This window comes from Orcinus orca, chromosome 3, assembly GCF_937001465.1.
Source record: "Orcinus orca chromosome 3, mOrcOrc1.1, whole genome shotgun sequence".
Classification (NCBI taxonomy): Eukaryota; Metazoa; Chordata; class Mammalia; order Artiodactyla; family Delphinidae; genus Orcinus; species Orcinus orca.
In genome coordinates this window covers 4,632,037-4,652,286 of record NC_064561.1, presented here as the reverse complement: position 1 = coordinate 4,652,286, position 20,250 = coordinate 4,632,037, and the positions used below count along the sequence as shown (strand labels likewise).

At 46.9% G+C, this 20,250-nt stretch overlaps 1 protein-coding gene across 3 annotated transcripts in view; it reads right to left on the bottom strand.

The window, feature by feature from the left end:
• Nucleotides 1-20,250, bottom strand: part of ACSBG2 (acyl-CoA synthetase bubblegum family member 2) — a 66,858-nt gene that overhangs the window by 17,959 nt on the left and 28,649 nt on the right. For all 3 annotated transcript variants that reach the window (XM_004277263.4, XM_049707588.1, XM_049707589.1), the window contains exons 2-7: nucleotides 14,572-14,672; nucleotides 12,800-13,029; nucleotides 8,991-9,079; nucleotides 8,086-8,206; nucleotides 5,727-5,813; nucleotides 867-1,016 (exon numbers count right to left, since the gene is read on the bottom strand). In XM_004277263.4, the coding sequence (XP_004277311.2) occupies nucleotides 867-1,016; nucleotides 5,727-5,813; nucleotides 8,086-8,206; nucleotides 8,991-9,079; nucleotides 12,800-13,029; nucleotides 14,572-14,672 (778 nt within the window). The remainder of the gene's footprint in view (nucleotides 1-866; nucleotides 1,017-5,726; nucleotides 5,814-8,085; nucleotides 8,207-8,990; nucleotides 9,080-12,799; nucleotides 13,030-14,571; nucleotides 14,673-20,250) is intronic.

Below are 20,250 nucleotides of genomic sequence, written 5' to 3'. Positions count from 1 at the left end.
CAGTCAAAAATAAATAAATAAATTTATGGAAAAAAAAACCCAACAACTTTATCGAGCTGTAATTGACATACAGGGAACCGCATTTGAAGTGTACAATTTGGCACATACGGACTATGTCTGCACCCGTGAAGCCAGCCATCACCACCATCGAGATGGTGGACATTTCCATCGCCTTTGTAGCCTCTCTCTTGCCCTCCCCAGGCAGCCACTGATCTGCTTGTGGTCCCTGTAGATAAGTTTGCGTTTTCTAGGGATTGAACCCGGGCCCTCAGCAGTGGAAGCACGGAGTCCTAACCACTGGCCTGCCAGGGATGTCCCCCATAAACAGGATCTTTTAGCATGTATTCTCCTTATTCTTTCCTAACAGTGACCTAAATAACCATCAGATTTGGACTCCACCCAGACGTGAGTAAGTTTTCCCCAAGCACACGGCCTTCCTCAAGTAACTAAAACAGCTTCTGCTTTACCTCTGAAACACAATGTGTATACTGCCCTTTCATGTATTTATTTTATCAAACACGGTTCTGAGCTCAAACAACCCATGAGGCAGGGACTGTTCCACTGCACCCATTTTACAGATGAGGAAACTGAGGCTTGGAGGTGTCAGATGCCCTGCCCAAGATCACAGAGCCAGGTCTGCCCCAGAGTCCCTGATCTCAACCCCCGCACTATGCTGCCCCCAGCCTTGGAAGCATTTGCATAACTCTCTATGACCCACAGATCAAGGATCCCCCCATGTGCTGGGCCCCTAAACGCCACTGTGCCCCTGTGGGTCAAGAACAAAACTAGCCTGAAGACCACTGCCCTGGAATGACGGGACCCTGGATGCTGCAAATTTCGTCCCTGTCAGCAGAGACAGCACTTACGTTGTCATGGCTAAGCATCACCCCCTTGGGATAGCCTACGGTCCCAGAAGTGTAGATGATCACAGCACACTGATTGGCCTTCTGGCTCTTGATGATCTGGTCCAGCTGGGACTCGGGGATGCTGTTGCCAAGCTCCATGAAGTCATCCCACTGCGGAAAGAAAAGACAAGCGAAGACCTAAATAGACATTTCTCCAAAGAAGACACAGAAGATGGCCAAGAGGCACATGAAAAGATGCTCAGCTTCACTAATCATTGGAGAAATGCAAATCAAAACTACAATGAGGTATCACCTCACACCTGTCAGAATGGCCATCATTAAAAAGTCTACAAACAATAAATGCTGGAGAGGGTGTGGAGAAAAGGGAACCCTCTTGCACTGTTGGTGGGAATGTAAATTGATACAGCCACTATGGAGAACAGTATGGACGTTCCTTAAAAAACTACAAATAGAACTACCATATGACCCAGCAATCCCAATACTAGGCATATACCCTGAGAAAACCATAATTCAAAAAGACACACACACTCCAGTGTTCATTGCAGCACTATTTACACTAGCCAGGACATGGAAGCAACCTAAATGTCCACGAACAGTGGAATAGATAAAGAAGTTGTGGTACATATATACAATGGAATATTACTCAGCTATAAAAAGGAACGAAATTGGGTCATTTGTAGAGTTGTGAATGGCCCTAGAGACTGTCACACAGAGTGAAATGAGTCAGAGAAAAACAAATATCATATATTAACACATATGTGTGAAATCTTGAAAAATGGTGCAGATGAACCTATTTGCAAAGCCAAAATAGAGACAGTGTAGAGAACAAACGTATGGACGCCAAGGGGGGAAATGGGAGGGTGGGATGAACTGGAAGATTGGGAATGACATATATACACTACTATGTATAAAATAGATAACCAATGAGCTGTATAGCACAGGGAACTTTACTCAGTGCTCTGTGGTGACCTAAATGGGAAGGAAATCCAGAGAAGAGGGGATCTATGTATACGTAGAGCTGATACATTTCACTGTACAGCAGAAACTAACACAACATTGTAAAGCAACTATACTCCAAAAACCAAACAAACAAAAGAAATGGAGGGTGGGGACTCAGGGTGTGTGAGTGGGGTCCTCAGCACCTAGGAGTTCCCTTCCCCAGTCAGATCTTGCCCCACCAGCTTCTCCCGAAGCATGATTCCCAGCAGGAGGAAAGGCACCTCTTACAAAAGCCCTAAGACCTTTGCTTCTTCTCCTCCACTTCCCAGGCAGGCTACTCAAGCACCGGTGCCTCGGTTTCCTCATAGGTAAAATGAGAATGACATCAAGACCCAACTGCTTGGGTTGTTTTAAGCAGTAAATGGGTTAATATATGTAAAATGCTCGGAACAGCAGAGTTCAATATTATTTGTGCTGTGCCCTCCCAGATGCCACTCAGCACCTCAAACTTATTAGTTACCAGATTGATGTGGCTGAGGGCCACTGTGATTGGTTTAAGCTAGAAGGTCCCATCTGCCTGGGCCCCAGTGGTTAGACTGGGTCTGGGCATGTGACCTCAGGTGGTCCGATCACAGTGAAGGTCGGGGCTTTTGCTGGAAGTGCTGGGACATGAATGCGTCATCTGAACGTGAATAAGATGTAGCCATAGGAGCTGCTGGACCATCTCAGGACTAGGGGGAATCAAGGCTGGCATGGAGCCAAGATATGAAGAGCGCAAAATGGAGTCTCGGTCACATTATTTGAGCCCCTGGTTCCAGCCGTGCCTGAAATCCACACCCTAGGTTGTGGCTATGAGCCAATAAATGGTCTTTTACGCTTAAGCCATTTGGTGTTAGGCTTTTGTCACTTGCAACCAAAGACATCCTTACTGATAAGAGATACATCATCTCCCTATGGCAGATGAAGGAGCTGAGGCTCAGAGGTGGTAAGTTACCTGCCCAGGGTCACACAGCAGGTAGACAGAGGAACTATCATTCTAACCCAAGACTGTCTGACTCCAGAGCCTGTGCTCTTAATTAGCTTAGAATTTGGTGCCTCAGAAGGAACTGTTGGGCTGTGTGAACCAAATTTCACCTGGGACCTGCAAAAATTCTACCTCTGAGCCCCTAGTGAGGCTCTGGTTGAGGGCAATGTCCTGTCTGCAAGACAGAGGGCACTCCAGGTCCTCCAGAAATGGCCAGTATTGCCTGTAGCCTGCCAGGGCAATGCTGGCCCCATCTGCAAGGGAAGAACCTTTACCCAGACCATCTCTAACAGGGTAGGGTGATGGTGAGAGGAGCAGCACACAGAAGCCTTTTGCAGGACCCTGTCCTTTCTCTGAGAGATGCCTCAAGCCCTCCCCCGCAAAGGATGCTCCCCTAATCGCTGGTGAAGACCTCCTTCTCCCACGGCCACGAGTGATTGGATTAGGTAGACCCCAGACCCAGTCCTGTCCAATCCAGTCCTCTCTCTTGGCAATCTGGAATTGGTCCTGGGTCCAATCCCAGGCATCGTAACCTACCCAGTTAATTGTCTTATTCTGCCATCCCCCTGCCCCCGAATTTCACCTTCTGATTTCCCAGGCGCTTTCTTTTTCTCTCAGTTGTAATGAATGTCTTCCTAAACTGAATCTAAAAACGGTAGGTCCTACTCACCCTTGCAGAGAAGTAGATACTAATCTGTGTCACAGAACTCTTCCCTATAAATCGTTGTCCTTAACCAGGGGTGATTTTGCCCCCGAGGGGACTTAGGCAGTGTCTGAGGATAGTTTTGATTGTTTCAACTGGGAGGGTGCTATTGGCATCTAGTAGGTGGAGGCCAGGGATGTCGCTCAACATATTACAATGCACAGGATGGCCCCCACGATGAAGAATTATCCACCCCAAATGTCCAACAAGGCTGAGAAACCCTGCTGTAAATACTATTTCTAACAAATAAGTTGATTTACCTTATCCAGGCTTCAGATATTGTTTCTGTGTTGGTCATTTTTAACCTCTGAAAGGTCTGTAATTCTGATCGGTTGTCTTACTTAATTAGGCATTGTCCTGGTCTTAACATTTAAATGTTTTCTGAAAGGTGCACGAGCTGGTGAGTGTTTTGGCCAGAAAGGATCATTGACATCTTTCCTCCCGCTTGCGTGGCGGGCACACCAAATAAACTCCATGACATTTTAGGACTTCTGATTTGGGACATGGGTTTGCTGGCCTAACAGCGGCTCCTCCTGGCCCCTCACAGACCTCCTGCCCTGACTTCTGTGAGTTAACTCATTGTATCCTTAAAAACAAAACCCAGGGCTTCCCTGGTGGCGCAGTGGTTGAGAATCTGTCTGCCAATGCAGGGGACACGGGTTCGAGCCCTGGTCTGGGAGGATCCCACATGCCGCGGAGCAACTGGGCCCGTGAGCCATGGCCGCTGAGCCTGCGCGTCCGGAGCCTGTGCTCCGCAACAAGAGAGGCCGTGACAGTGAGAGGCCCGTGCACTACGATGAAGAGTGGCCCCCACTCGCCGCAACTGGAGAAAGCCCTCGCACAGAAACGAAGACCCAACACAGCCAAAAATAAATCAATCAATAAATAAATTTAAAAACCAAACAAACAAAAAAAGCAAAACCCAAACCCCCTCCTTTGGCTTAAGTGGGTTTCTGTTGCTTGCACCCAAGCATTTTCTGACTCTAGAAGACCCTGAGGCAGAGTGAATTTGCCAAAAAATGACTGCGACAACATTTACGGTGTCACCCACTCTTCAGGGGCCCCGCCCCTCCCTCAGTAAGAGCTGATGTCTGGGCCCTCATGCAGCTTGGCCTTGCTGGACAGTGTGTTACTTCCAAGAATAGGTCGTTAAAGGCAGGACAGCTTCCACCTGGATATTTCTCTCCCTCAAAACATTCTCTCTGGAGATCTGAGCCACCAATAAGTCCAGAGGTCCTGAAGTCATCATGCCGGAGACAGCATATGGAGACACCACAGAGAGACAGGGCAATGTGCTGGGGGAGCCCCAGCTGTAGGGTTGGGACCAGAGTGAGGACCAGGGGCTTCTCCTTGAGTGCAAAATTTTAGCGGATGCGGAAAAAAAAAAAAGCTTGTAATCAAGATAAATAGTACTTTAATGCAATAATTTAAAAGTCACTATCAAAGCAGAGCATTATGAATGAAACATCAAAAGTTTAAAAAAGGCTCCAGCAGTGCTGTTGGTCTGAGCCATTGCAGAAATGTGCACCCCTATATCCCTATTTGTATATATTAAAACTGGCTAATAGTTTTAATAAAAATGTTGATGACTTTGCATCTATGAAAACCAGGAAAGTAAATTTATAATAAGTTCTGGTTTGAATACAAATTAAATATTTAAACTTAATGTTGTGAGTTCCAGCACATCTAATTTTCAGTGATGTAGTGTTTTTTCAGTTACCCTAATGGTCTGAAAAGCAACTAATAATAAAATGATTGGTATTGTCTTATGCCACCAGTTTTTGGGGCGATTTGTTACACAGCAATAAATAACCAGAACAGACACCTTCTGGTAAATCAGAACCTTCATGCCAGAAAAAAATGATCTCAAAAGCCTCACCCCCTTCCCTTGTGAGGCCCCTTCCTCTCCCTTGCTCACCACCCACGTCCTTTGAGAGTTCCCACCCACTTCCCTGGTTTGGCCCCGCCCTCCCCTTTCCTCACCACCCACTTCCTTTGAGAGTTCCCGCCCACTTTCCTGGTGAGGCCCCGCCCTCTCCCTTTCTCACTGCCCACTTCCTTTGTGAGCCCCTGCCCACTTCCCTGGTTTGGCCTCACCCTCTCCCTTGCTCGCTACCCACTTACTTTGGGAGTGCCCTCCTTCCCTTTCAAGGCTGTGCCCTCCCCTTTGCTCAGTGCCCCCTCTCACACTTACAGAGTACAGGTTGTTACATTTGCTCTCCTTCACTGGCAGCCTGTACTGAACGATTGCTTTTAGGGTCTCCATCTTGGTCTTTGGAATCTGAAAAAAAGTTGTGTACGGACCTCATGGTAACGGGGCCCTGGAAGAGCGCATTCTAAGCTCTCTCCCTCAGGGACCTCAGCCTCTTTCCCTCCCCCTGCCCATGCAGGAAAACTTTTGCTCTTTGTCTTGACTGACAGGTCGGTATCAGTAGACTGCAACCATCACAGAGGGTTGAGGGCAACAGCCTCCTGAATTCTGCTGTACAGAGCTGTGGTTTTGGTTGGTGAGTCGAAGGAGGCCCTCCCGGCTCTTTGTCTCCTGGCACCTTATGCTCCACGGCCAAGATCCAGCTAACCTTCTGGTTGGAGCAGGGCTACAGAAATCCTCCATGAAGGTGGCTGGAACTGGCGGGGGTTCAGAACTCTCTACCTAAACCTAGACCTGTAAGGTTCAGGTACCCAGGCCTGTGGGATTCTTGCCCCCCTGTTTGTGCAAAGGAAGGAGTGTGCCTGTATGACATTTCTAGCCAATCCAGTGAAGAAGTCATTTCCAACATCCAGTACGCTCCTTACAACCAAGTCTCTGGCATGACCTGGAGAGAAAAGATGCCAGAAGTGCTTGTAACAGCTAGACAAGAGTTTTCCAGAGAGAGAAGAAACAGACATCCAAAAAGCCTGAAGCAGGTAGTAGCCGGGATGTTGGAGGGATATAAAAAGTCCAGGCTGGCTGGAATGGGGATGGAAGGGAGAAGGCCGGGGGAGGATGCAGAAAGGGGTGGAAGGGCCAGGTAGGCCATGCCTTGGAGGTGACAGCAGGAGTTTGCAGTTTATTCTAAAGGAAGAAGGGAAGCACTGGAGGGTTATGAGCCGTGACCGTCCCCCAGAATCAAAGATTTCCAAGTGGAGCTGAACGTCCAGTTTGGGAGGAGAGTATCAGAAGCCTGGCTTTGAATCTTCCATGCAGAGGAACCAGAACAAGAAATCTCCCACAAACTGCATCTTTGATGAAACTAAGAGATGGAAATAATTCATGCCTGTGAGGTTGAATATACCAGAACGAGGACAAGAAGCCATAGCAATGAGGTGGCTGCAGGGGAAAGGATGGGGCACGTGACCTCTTCTAACGCTGGAAAAACCCAAATCGGAAACCGGTATTCACGGCAAGAAGGAGAAGGGCCCCACTCGTCACCCACCCCGCAGTGTGTTCTGCTGCAAACAGGACAGACAGGGCATGACATGAGTACCAGGGACCAAAGAAGCATGCCTTCAGAAAGCAATTTCAGAAAGTGGACGTCCGTCCTCACTGAACCAGCTCAGGAATTAGGTGTCGAAGGAGGCCTGGTGGCACAAAATATCCTGTTTCCCCGAGTCTGGCTGGATTCCATTGAGACTGGCAAATCTGCCCTGATTTCAGAGAAGTTAAAATGTGGGGAAACACGTGGCCCACGGCGTTCAGAGGATGCCACCCATGGCGAGACATCTCCACTCGAGAAATATCAAAAAGTAACTCAGGAAAGATGAAATATGGTGTTAAAGAAACAGTCGCAGGAATTCCTTGGTGGTCCAGTGGTTAGGACTCTGCGCTTCCACTGCTGGGGTCCCGGGTTCCATCCCTGGTTGGGGAACTAAGATCCCACAAGCTACGCGGTGCAGTGGCTCTTGGGGTGAGCCGTGAATCTGGCCATCGAGGCTCACCCCTCCCAAGGACTCCCCTCCCCTCAGGATCCTTCTGCCCAAAGCTGGTTCAGGCAACTGCAGCTCATTCAAACACAAGTCATCGGAAACGTTTCTTGCAACATTACAAAGATAACACAAGGGGGGGTAAAAAAAAAAAAAAGGAATAAGAGAGGGTCAGATTTCACTGTGCGCGAAAAGTCACTGCAAAGCAAAGGAAAATTGCCCCCTAACCTTCCAACGTAAAACCTAGGACGTAATGGGGTAAACGCAGCTGGGAAGGAAGAACACAAAGCAAACGTATAAGCCCTGAGGGGAGAGCCAGACATCAGAAAGTAGTGAAACAGGAAGTGGTCGGACTTATGAAAGAAACAGAAAAGAAAGACAAAAGCATTCCCGAAAGGAGGACAATTATAAGAGGTGAACATAGCAAGGATGACAAGGTTCAAAATAACTGTTTCTAAAAGAAAACTGGTAAGCAGTGAAAGGTATATAAAATAACACACAAACACATTTTTAAAAACAGAGGCTGAGTAGGAAATAAATACGCATTGGAAATTAAACTCATCCACTCCACGCACATCCACTCCACACATACACAACCCCCTCCTTCCCCCAGTGACTGGCAGGCAGCAATGGGGGGCGGAGGGGTTTACCGAAAGGATTTTCTGCAGCTGTAGGTCATTTTCCACCAGCAGGATGTTCACTTTGGCGTGAGCAATGATATGTTGACAGGCTTCCGCAGAGTTGGTGGCATAAATACCAACACAGAAGCCCCTGGGAAAAGAAAACACATGCACGAGTGTGACCCACACACCTTAAGTCGAGAACGAACGTCCTGGAAGGTGGGGGGAGGGGAAGCGTCTGCGGGGGAGGGGGAGGGTCTGCAGGGAAGGTCTGAGTTTGCAGCCTCAGCACCAGCTTCCCTCCCTCCACAGCTGGACAGTGATGATGAGAGAGGATGGGCTCCCGGGATGTCATTATGACCTGGAACCCTCACAGTACCCCATTTTACAGATGAGGAAATTGGGGCTCAGGGCAGGGAAGTCACTTGTTCAGGGTCCCACAGCAAATAAGAGGCGGGGTTTGGACCCCCCCACCCCTCCACCCGTTCCCTTCATTCGCAACCTTTCGTTCTTGCTTTGAACCATTCTGCTGTGGGTTCCCTTTGTATCTCCCTGCTGGCTGATGACATCACGGATCTTTCCAAGTGCCTATTTGCTACTTCCCTTAGTGATGTTTCTGTGCAAGTCTCATGTGGGATTTTAGTTCCCCGAACAGGGATCGAACCTGTGCCCCTTGCAGTGGAAGTGCAGAGCCTTAACCACTGGACTGCCAGGGAAGTCCCTCTTTTTGTGTTTTTATTCCTGAGTTGTAGAAGTCCCTTGTGTATTTGAGATACTAGTCCCCTGTTGGACGGGGATGTGTGTGTCTATCTCGCCGGCTCGCCTGCGGCTGCTTCTGCAACCCCCATTCACATCTCCGTGGGAACCAGCCTGGGGCTGCCAGTCCCTGAGTAGCACCACCCAACATCCACAGGGACCCGGGCCCGAGGTCTTACCTCGCGAAGATGGCGCCAAGAGCCGCAAGGAACCACTCGACTGAGTTAAACCCAAGGATGCCGACTGAGTGGAAAGGCTCCAAGCCCAGCTGGGAAGGCAAAACCAGACAGACAAACAGAAAACAGAAGCAACAGAGGTGGTTTGCTTCCGGATGGGATCTGCTCACTGGCAGGTGAAAGCAGACCCCAGAGCCCACGGAGTCACAAGGGGGACAGCCTGTGTTGAGATGAAAATCCGGAGTGTGATTTTTTTTGTGTGACTCTTGGGAGGCCGGTTTACCTCCCTCTCTATAATACCCCCTTTATTTATTCTAATTTTTATGTATTTTTTCTATATTTATTTATTTTTATTTGGTTGCACCAGGTCTTAGTTGTGGCAGGCAGGCTCCTTAGTTATGGCTCGCTGGCTCCTCAGTTGTGGCATGCAAACTCTTAGTTGCGGCATGCATGTGGGATCTAGTTCCCTGACCAGGTATCGAACCTGGATCCCCTGCCTTGGGAGTGTGGAGTCTTAAACCACTGTGCCAGCAGGGAAGTCCCCTATGTATTTTATTTTTTAACCATTAACCAACTTTAAGTGCACAGCTCAGTGGCATTAAGCACATTCACATTGTTGTGCAACCATCCCCACCATCATCTCCAGAACTTTCTCACCTTCCCAAACGGAAACTCTGTCCCCATGAAACACTGACTCCCCACCCCCTCCCCCAGCCCCTGGCCTTCACCATCTACTTTCTGTCCCTATGGATTTGACTCCTCTAGGGACCTTTTATAAGTGGAATCATATATTTGTCCTTTTGTGTCCGGCTTCTTTTAACATCCCCTAGTTCATCCGTGTTGTGACAGGTGTCAGCATCTCACTCCATTTGAAGGTTAACGTTCCATCGTATGGACGGATCACAATTTGGTTATTCATCCATTGATGGGCACTTGGGTCGCTTCCACCTTTTGGCCGTTGTGAGCAATGCTGCTGTGAACGTGGGTGTCCAAATATCTGTGCGAGTCCCTGCTTTCAATTCTTTTGGGTCTGTACCCAGAAGTGGAATTGCAGGATCATATATGGTGATTCTAAGTTTAATTTTGTGAGGAACCGCCAGACTGTCTTCCAGGGTGGCTGGACCATTTTACATTCCCGCTGACAGTGACTGAGGGCTCCAGTTTCTCCACATCCTCACCGACACTTGTTATTGTCTGTTTTTTTTTTTCCTTAATTAGCCATCCTAATGAATTCATTTTTAGTTTTAATCATAACAGTACTCAAAGAGTGATACCCTATAGTGGTAATAAATTGCACTTTTGAAGGCATAGCCCTGATCTGAACGTGGTTGAGGATGAATCAGGAGACCTGGACATGAAAGTGATCATGCTTGGTGATCGCCCCCCCTTTGTCCTGGAAACTCCAATTTTGTTGGCTGTTTTAGTCACCTGGGCAAGGCTGGCGGTGACCCTCTGTCCCCGGGGAAAACCTAAGCATTTGGAAGGCATCTGCCTGCTGATGCTTCAGAACATGATGCAACATGTTTGTGCTTAGTGGCAGGAAGGCTGTCTTCACTGTGGACACTGTCTCCATCAATGTGTAGATAAACTGACTTCTTTCTGATTGGATCCCTGAGATTTAGGAGAGCAGGGGTCCTTGAAGTCCAGAACTAAGGGCAGAGGGAAAGAGGACCATCTTTCAGGAAGGGTGAACTAGCTACAGCACTATGGCATGGGGGTAAGGGCAGCCAAGAAGAAATCCAGCCCAAGCAGGTGGTTCCTAATTCCGACCTCTCACAGTCTCTAGATGAAGACACATGGGCATCAGAGGAGGGGAGAGAGGAGCTTGGGTCTAGGTCAAAATGTGATCGGATTTCCTGTAAATCAGAACCATCGGGAGGTGCCCTTTTACAGTACGAGATGTCTGTTACGTTCATTATCTATGGCTGCGTAACCCATCATCACAGATGTAGCAGCTTAAAAGAGCACACATTTATTATCCCAGTTTCCACAGGTCAGGAGTCTGGGGGGTGCACGGCTGGGTTCTCTGCCTAGGATCTCCCAAAGCTGCAGTCAAGGGATCGGTGGGGACCATGACCTCCCCCGAAGCTTGGGGGCCCCGCACTTGGAGGTTGTTTGCAGAATTCATTTCCTTGTGGTTGAATGATTGAGATCCTCTTCTCTTGCTACCTGCCAGCTGAGGACCGCTCTCAACTCCTAGAGTCTGTATGCCATCCCCTGCTACATGGCCCTCTCCAAACATGGCAGTTTGCTCCCAGGACAGCAGGAGAATCTCTCTTAATGGTTCACCCCATTAAGTCAGGCCCACCCAGAGCACCTGCCCTTCCTCATGAACTCAAAGTCAACAGATTAGAGACCTTAATGACATCTGTGAAATCCCTTCACCTTGGCCATCTCAGGAGGGAAATCCCATCATAGCCCACAGTCACAGGGAGAAGATTATACAGCACAAGTACACCAGAGGTTGGGAATCTCAGTGGAGTCACCTTAGAATTCTGCCTAACATGCCTATCAAATAGGCCCAGATGAACAGTTTTGATAATATGATGTTGACAATACCATAGGTAAACAGATTCTCTCATACATTGTGAGTGGGCTTAAAGGGCATTGGCTTTGTAGGAATTCACTGTACAAAGAAGGTTCAATATGGCACCACGTATCGTAGCAAAGGCTGGAAGCAACTTAAATGCCCACCCGTAGGGGGCTGATTAAGTCAATACTGTTACATACGTATTTGCAGTTGTTGAAAAGAATATGGATTTAAAAAAAAATAAGTAAATCAATATGGAAGGATCTCAGAATGCAGCAACCAGCCTCCAGGATGAGTTTCATCTCCTGGTATTTGTGTTCTACTATAATCCCTTCCCATATCGTATCAAGGTCTGCTTAACCTTGTGAAAGAAGTCATAGTATGTCATCGCTGAGATCAGGTTATAAAAGATATCACGTTCCCATCTGGTTCATTCTCTCTTTTGGATCACTCATTTTGGGGGAAGCTGGCTGCCATATTGTGAGGACACTCAAGCAACCCTACAGAGAAGGCCATGGAGCAAGGAACTGAGGCCTCCTGCCAAGAGCCAGCCATGTACAGAAGCCATGTACAGATGATGCAGCCCAGGCTGGCAGCTTGACTACAGCCTCATGAGAGATCCTGAACCAGCAACATCCAACTAAATCACTCCTGGATTCCTGACCCACAGAAACCAAGAGATAATAAAGCTCTGTCATTTTTTTTTTCTTTTTTTGCCGTACGCGGGCTTCTCACTCTTGTGGCCTCTCCCGTTGTGGAGCACAGGCTCCGGACGCGCAGGCTCAGCGGCCATGGCTCACGGGCCCAGCTGCTCCACAGCATGTGGGATCTTCCCGGACCAGGGCACAAACCCATGTCCCCTGCATCGGCAGGCAGACTCTCAACCACTGCACCACCAGGGAAGCCTGCTCTGTCATTTTGAGTTACTAAGTTTTGGGGTAATTTGTTATGCAGCAGTAGCTAACTAAAACACACATATACTGTGCTAACAGAAAAAAAAGCAGGTTGTAGACTCTTGAGTATGCTACCATGTGTGTAAAAATGTACTTCTATAGAATTATATAACATGTACACATAATTTATTCCACAGAATAGCATAGAAAGAACTGAAAATGATGGCTACCTCCATAAGAGAGGGGACAAAGATTGGAAGGAAATTTTTCACCAGTTAACCTTGTATCTTGGGGTGCCTTGTGCATTTTGTCCCATATGTATGTATACATAAAAGGAATGATTTAATACATGATGAACGAATGAAGGAATGAATGAATGACTCATTTACCTTGAGTAAGGCTCTTGCAGCTTTCCGACAAGCCTCGTAGTACTGGTTGTAATTCAGAACTTCCCACTTTCCATTCTTCTTTGATGCGAGGGCTGGATAAGTCCCAAATCGGTTGACTGACTCCCGAAAAAATTCAGGGATGGTCATGGGGGTCTCATGGCCTGGCCCGTGTTTTGAAAGCCTCATAAGGACTTCTCCATCTCGGTGAATGGTCCACAGCCCAGGAGTAACTGCAAATAGTCACCAGGGTTGGGTGGCAGACTTTTTTTTATTCATTTAATAACTCAGGAGTTGGGGGGGGGGCTGTCTTTTTGAACCTGAATTAATCCCACACCTTGAGTGAAGTCACATGGTCAGTGCTGGTCTACTCAAGCTTCCTCTTTCATTTGTTTCTTCCTTACCCTCTCAACAGTTTATTATGAAAATTTTCAAGCATACAAAAAATTGGATTGTATAGCTAATGACCTCTACCCACCACCAAATTCTACAACTTCTAGCATTTTGCTGTATATGCTTTATCACATCTCCATCCAGCCATCCCTCTGTTGATCCATCCATTCCTCCATCTTACTTTTTGATACATTTCAAAGTAAACTGCAGCTGTCCATCCATTTCACCCTTCAACATTTGAATCATTTTAAAACATTTTATTGAGGTATAGTTGATTTATTACAACGTGTTAATTTCTGCTGTACAGCAAAGTGACTCAGTTATGCATATATATATTCTTTTCCATTGTGGTTTATCACAGGATACTGAATACAGTTCCCTGTGCTACACAGTAGGACCTTGTTGTTTATCTGTTTTATATATAATAGTTTGCATCTGCTAATCCCAAACTCCCAATCCTTCCCTTCCCTACCCCCCTTCCCCTTGGCAACCACAAGCCTGTTCTCTATGTCTGTGAGTCTTTCTGTTTTGTAGATAGGTTCATCGGTGCCATATTTGAAATTCTACATACAAGTGATATCATATGGTATTTGTCTTTCTCGTTCTGACTTCTCTTAGTATGATAATCTCTAGGTCCATCCATGTAGCTGCAAATGGCATTATTTCACTCTTTTTAAAAACATTTTAATCATTTGGTGTGAGTCAGCCTTTAGTATTTGAATCATTAACTAGAATTCCATATTATTTACAAATGATATATATATACACACATATCTGCATTACATTATTATTACATCTGCACCGTATATAATTATATCTGTACCGTATGTATAATTACATGTACACTATATATGTATATAATTACATCTGTACTATATAGTTATAGTCTCAGTCTAAATATTATTACATCTGTACTATATAAACAATTACATATTACATCTGCCACATATATATACACACAGTTACATCTGCACTATATATAATATATATGTAATATGTAACGTATAATATTATATGTATTATATATTTATGTGCTTTACCCACACAGGCTCACCATCCTAATAAGGAGGTGCTATTATCAATGCCCCCCTGCCCCGCCCCCAGTACCAACAATACACACGAGGCTTCGAAAGAGCAAGTGACTCGCCCGTTGTCACCGGCTAGCAGAGCTCTGCTCTGAACGACGGGGCCCAGCTGTCAACCACTTGCCTGTGCCGCCTCTGCTCCCCATCACACATAGAGACTTGGCCGCCCAGGTTCGGGCACCTCCGCCAAGGCCAGCAGCTGGGGCAGGGAGAAACTGTGCCTGACTCTCCCGGCCCAGACCCCTTTATAAAAAGCCATGACTGAGTCAGTGCACCCTTCTCTCTCACACAGCATACCTCGTTCTTGACTCATGCCTGCCTTAAGGTCCTTGGCCTTCTCTTCTCGAGTCATTGATGTTTCAGCCCTTCCAGGTCCACAGAGACCATTCTTCACAGTGCTGCAAGGCACAAAGCAGGGAACTTAGCAGGCCCGGCAAAGGGGCTGCAGGTCTGAAGCCAACTCCTATGTCTTCTTAGTCATGTCTTCCCAGAACCCTGGGGTTGATTAGTCATGCCTGTCCTGGGCCTAGGAGGAGAGGAGAGTGGCCTGTATGCCAGATCATAGAGCAGTTGTAAAGTCCAAAGGGTGTTCAGTCTCTGAGTTTCCAGAAGAGTGGCTTAAACAGTTAGAATATAGGGGGCCAAGTCCACACGTGATCCTTTGGGTGAGAAAACATTTTGAGGTCTCCTGAAGGAAAGCAACTCACACAAGAGAGTTCTGATCTGGTTGGTTGCCTTAGAGATAGTACAACATGAGGGACTTCCCTGGTGGCACAGTGGTTAAGAATCCACCTGCCAATGCAGGGGACACGGGTTCAAGCCCTGGTCCAGGAAGATCTCACATGCTGCGGAGAAACTAAGCCTGTGCGCCACAACTACTGAGCCTGCACTCTAGAGCCCGCGAGCCACAACTACTGAGTCTGTGTGCCTAGAGCCCATGCTCCGCAACAAGATAAGCCGCCGCAATGAGAAGCCCACGCACCACAACGAAGAGTATCCCCCACTCACCACAACTAGAGAAAGCCCGCGCTCAGCAACGAAGACCCAACACAGCCAAAAATAAATAAATAAATATTTTTTTAAAAAGATAGTACAACGAGAAAACCCAAAGGGCATAAAGGAAGAAACAGAGTAAATCTTGTTACATAAAAAGTTTTAAATTTTTCACATAGCAAAGAATACCATGAACAGAATCAAAAGATCAGCAACAAACTGAAAAAAAAAATATAGGCAACACATCTAATCAACAGAGGCCTGATTTCCTTAATATGTAAAGAACGCCAAAGAATCAATAAGAAAAAGATCAATAACCCAATGAGAAATGGGACAAAGGCTTGAACAGACAATTCTCTGAAAACACATTTTTAAATGACTTTTAAAAACAGGAAAACATGCTCCATCTCAGTCCAGAGAGAAACGCAATAGAAAATACAATGCAATTTTCAGCTATCAGATGAAGTAAGACCAAAAAGGTTGAAAAAGACCTTATATTCTTGAGGATGTGGGATAACAGGGGCTCTCAAATACTGTGGTAAAAGTTGATGCAGCCCCTTTAGAGGATGTTGTATTATCAAGCTTAAGGTCACATGGCCATGAATCCATTGGTAGAGGACTGCAGATTCCTGGCTGCCCAGGGTCCTTGCACACTCAGGAACTGATAGACACTACTGTTTGAAGCCTTTTGTGTATGATGAGGGGCAAGCACCACTCCTTAAGCTTGTTTGACTTTCAGTGTGTTAATCCTTAAATCTATTAAACAACATTTTTCTAAACATCTACATAACATGAATTAATAGTTATTCTCATGGACTGAATTGTGTTCCCCAAAATTTGTATGTTGGGGCCCCAACCCCCCTAATGTGATTGTATTTGGAGATGGAGACTTGAGGGAGGTAGTCAAGGGTGGAGCCCTAATCCAACAGGATTGATGTCCTTCTAAGAAGAGAAAACCAGCTCTCTTTTTTTCTCTCTACCACATGAGGACACAGCAAGGAGGCGGCCGTCTGGAAGAGATCCCTCACCAGAAACCAGTCCTGCTGACACCTTGATCTTGAACTTCCAGCCCCTGCAACTGAGCGAAAATAAGTTTCTACTCAGGCACCCATTCTGCAGTGTTTTGTCATGGCAGCCCTAGCAGACAGTTACATAAATACCTTAAAAAATGTTGTTTAATAAGCTCGTGAATTTAATCAAAATTTCCCAAACAGGCACTTCCCTGGTGGTCCAGTGGCTAAGACTCCGCACTCCCAATGCAGGGGGCCCAGGTTCGATCCATGGTCGGGAAGCTAAGATCCCACATGCATGCCGCCAGCTAAGAGTTCGCATGCCGCAATGAAGATCCCGCATGCCACAAGCAACTAAGACCCAGCGCAGCCAAATAAATAAATATTTTTTAAAATTCCCAGACAATTCAACACTGGCCACACATGTTTCCTTAATCAACCCCCCCCCAAGCATGTAATTAAACTCACAAGTCCAATACATGAATCTGTTCCAATCAAAAGGTATCTCCGGACATCCTCAGCTGTCCCCTTGGAGAGCAAACTAGCTGGTCGACACTGGTTGCGAGTGATGTTTCAGTGGTCTCCGCGAGGAAAACTATTATTTTGTTTGTGATCCACAGTGTGTTCCATATAAGAATCAAGCAGTTGTTATAAATTCTAGATTTGCGGTTAATGTTCTACCAACTCCAAATATTTCTATCAGAACCAGGGGGAATGGAGCCCCATGACCTACACAGGGTTCTCTACTAGCAGATACCGGCTTTGTATTTCAGTGAAAATAGGTAGCTAGAAAAAGGCGCCTTAGAAGATGAACTTGAGTCTCCGTGGAGCTTACACACGCAAAGTAGACCAATCAGCGGAGCAAAGCACAGCCGATTTAGACGAAGCTGTAAACATGCACGTGAAGACGTGCCCAAAGCATGCGGCAAACGAAGAAACTAGAAGGAGGTCCAAGGTCCGGATGGAGCGACTGGATCTGTCCAGAACCTGAGGGTCACCCTGGATTCACCCTTCCCTCCCCACCTTCTTTCCCTTCCCTCCCTCCCTTCCTTCCTCCCTTCCCCCCTCCCCCTCTCTTCCTCCCCCCTCCCCCTCTCTTCCTCCCCCCTCCCCCCTCCCCCCCACATCTGGTCCACCAGCAAATCCTATCAGCTCAGCCTTCAGAATCAGTCCCAAACCAACCGCTTTCGAACCTGGGCTCCCTCGCGTGAGCCAGAGGGACCCCAGTCAAGGTAGGGCCCATCACCCGCATGCGCTGTGTGGTTGCTGGCTGGATCCCAGCGCAAAAAAGATGCTCGTGAGGCAGTCGAGGATTTGAACGCTGCCTGGATCTCAGGTGACACGAAGAGAGGATGGTGGCTTTTGAAGTGTGATAACAACGGCTCTGGGACTCAGTTACAGAAGAGAATTCCTGTCGCTAAGGCGTTCCCAACCTGGAATAATAGCGTGCTCTCTGGGGTTGGCTTTAAAACCAGCAGGCGGGGGGCGTGGTTGCGTGGAGATGAACAAGGTCAACTTCACGTTGACAATTATTGTAGCCAAGTAGTGGGTACATTGTGGTTCACGACACCGCCAGCTCTATTTGTGCGTGATTGAAAATTCATAGAACTCTACACCAAAAATAAATTCTCTGATATGTGAAAAACCTGTACTATGCTTAGGATGTCAATTTAAAAATATGTTGTGGCTAATTTCACTGGGCTTCCAGGTGTTGCTAGAGATAAAATATAAGGAGAAAATAATATGAGCAGTAGCTTCCCATTTTCAATATAGACTTAGGTCTTGTCCATAATATATCAATTACGTGTTGATTGTTAAAAAGTCTTCATCACTTTTCCAAATGTGTTACGTGGTGATAGCATACAGAGAAGAATTTCCTCCAGTCAATTAATGTTCTATAAATAAAGTTTTCCTTTGGCAAAGTAGAAAAGAAAAGACGTACTATACACCAAAATCCTATATCCCTACCCCAATGTGAAATTTTTGATAAAATATAAAATTTTTTTTTAATGGAATAAAAGATCTACCCCATGCCAAGCACCATGACAAGCTGTTTGGGGCTACCGTAAAGGACTTTCAGAAAGTATCTGCTTCCACAAAAAAAAAATAAAATCGGGAATAGAACTCCCACTTGAGGGCAAACTGAAGTAAATTGAGACTTCCCTGGCGGTCCAGTGGTTAAGACTCTGCACTTCCAGTGCAGGGGGCGCCGGTTTGATCCCTGGTCGGGGAACAAAGATCCCGCGGGCTGCAGCGCAGCCAAAGAGGAAAAAAAAATCAAAGTAAATTGGAAACACCAAAGTATTATTCACCTAACAGAATTTTCAACTACATACAAAGAATGGCCACTGCAGCCCTGTTTGGACAGCAGAAGACTGGAAGAAATGGAAGTATCCAGCGATGAAGGACTGGTAGTATGCACTATGGAATCTCCACATGGTGGAATGTTCTAGAGCTGTGTAAGAAAACACCAGGAACCAGGAACGCACAGCCGTGTTCACAGCAGCACAGTTCCCAGTAGCCAAAAGGTAGAAACAGCCGGAACACCCCTCAACGTGTGAATGGCTAAACAAAATGTGGTCCATTCGTACAATGGAACATTATTTGACCCCCGAAAGGAGTGAAGCCCCGACACTCGCTACAACGCAGATGGACCTTGAGAACACGATGCTCAGTGAGAGAAGCCAGACACAGAAGGACCCACCGTGTGTGATTCCATTTATATAAATGTACATAGAGACAGAGAGTGGGTTTGTGGTTGCCGGACGGCTGGGGAGTGACTGTTTAATGAGCACAGAATCTCCTTTTGGGGTGATGGAAATGTTTAGGAACTAAATAGAAAAGATGATTGCACGAGATTGTGAATGTACCAAATGCCACCGAGCGGTTTACTGTAAAATGGTTGACTTTACGTTACGTGAATCTCACCTCAATTAAAAAACACCAGAAATGTTGATTCATGGTTCCCGAAATGGAACGTTCTCCAAGACATAACATTAAATTTCAAAAGCAAGATGCAGGACAACGGATAAAGAAGGTGACCGGGCAGGCAGACGGGTACGTGTGTGTGACTCAAGAGGAAAGTTCTGCGTCTCCGGTCTAAGAGGTCATTATCTCCTCGGTGGACCCAGTGCAGAATGCCAGCAATCTGACCCCAGATTTGACCGCTGACGCCCTGAGAATGGGACGATGAGAGAGAGGTCTCAGATCACAAAGTCCCCAGGGGCCTGTGGCCATCAGCAGGCCTGTGCTGGTCTCTTCCAGCTTCACCACCACCAAGCACCCATCCTGCACACTCAGCAAGGGGGAAGGGAGGGGCTCCATCCCAGGGGTCAGCCACTCTCCTGACCCTGGTGCTTCCTGAGCACCTGCTGTGTGCCGGGCAGCGCTCTAGCCACCGGGCAACCAGATGGACAGAAATCCCTCCTGGAACGGACATTCTAATTGGGAGAAACAGCCAGGAAACAAACAGAGATCAATCCAGATGGTAACAGGATGAGTCTTGAAAACATCAGGCTGAGAGAAAGAAGCCAGATACCAAAAGACACAGAGTGTGTGAGTCCATTTATGGGAAGTGTCCAGAACAGGCAAATCCGCAGGGACAGAGCGTGGATTCATAGTTGCCTGGAGCTGGGGGAGGTGGGTGGGGAGTGGCTGCTTAATGAGAGTATGGTTTCCTTTTGGGGTGTTGAAAGTATTTTGGAACTAGATAGTGGTGGTGTTGTGCATCATCGTGGAAGTACTGAATGCCACTGAATTGTGCACTTTAAAATGGTGAATTTTGTGTTAGGTGTGTCTGCCATTAATTTTAAAAAATTCAGATTAATGATGACCAGAATGGAAACAATAGAACAGGGCGTTGTGATAGACAGTGCTGGGGTGGTCGGGGAGGGCCTCTTGGAGGAGGTGACATCTGAGCTGAGACCTGAAGGACGCAGAGTTCTACTGCAGAGAGTGTTCCAGGCAGGGGGAA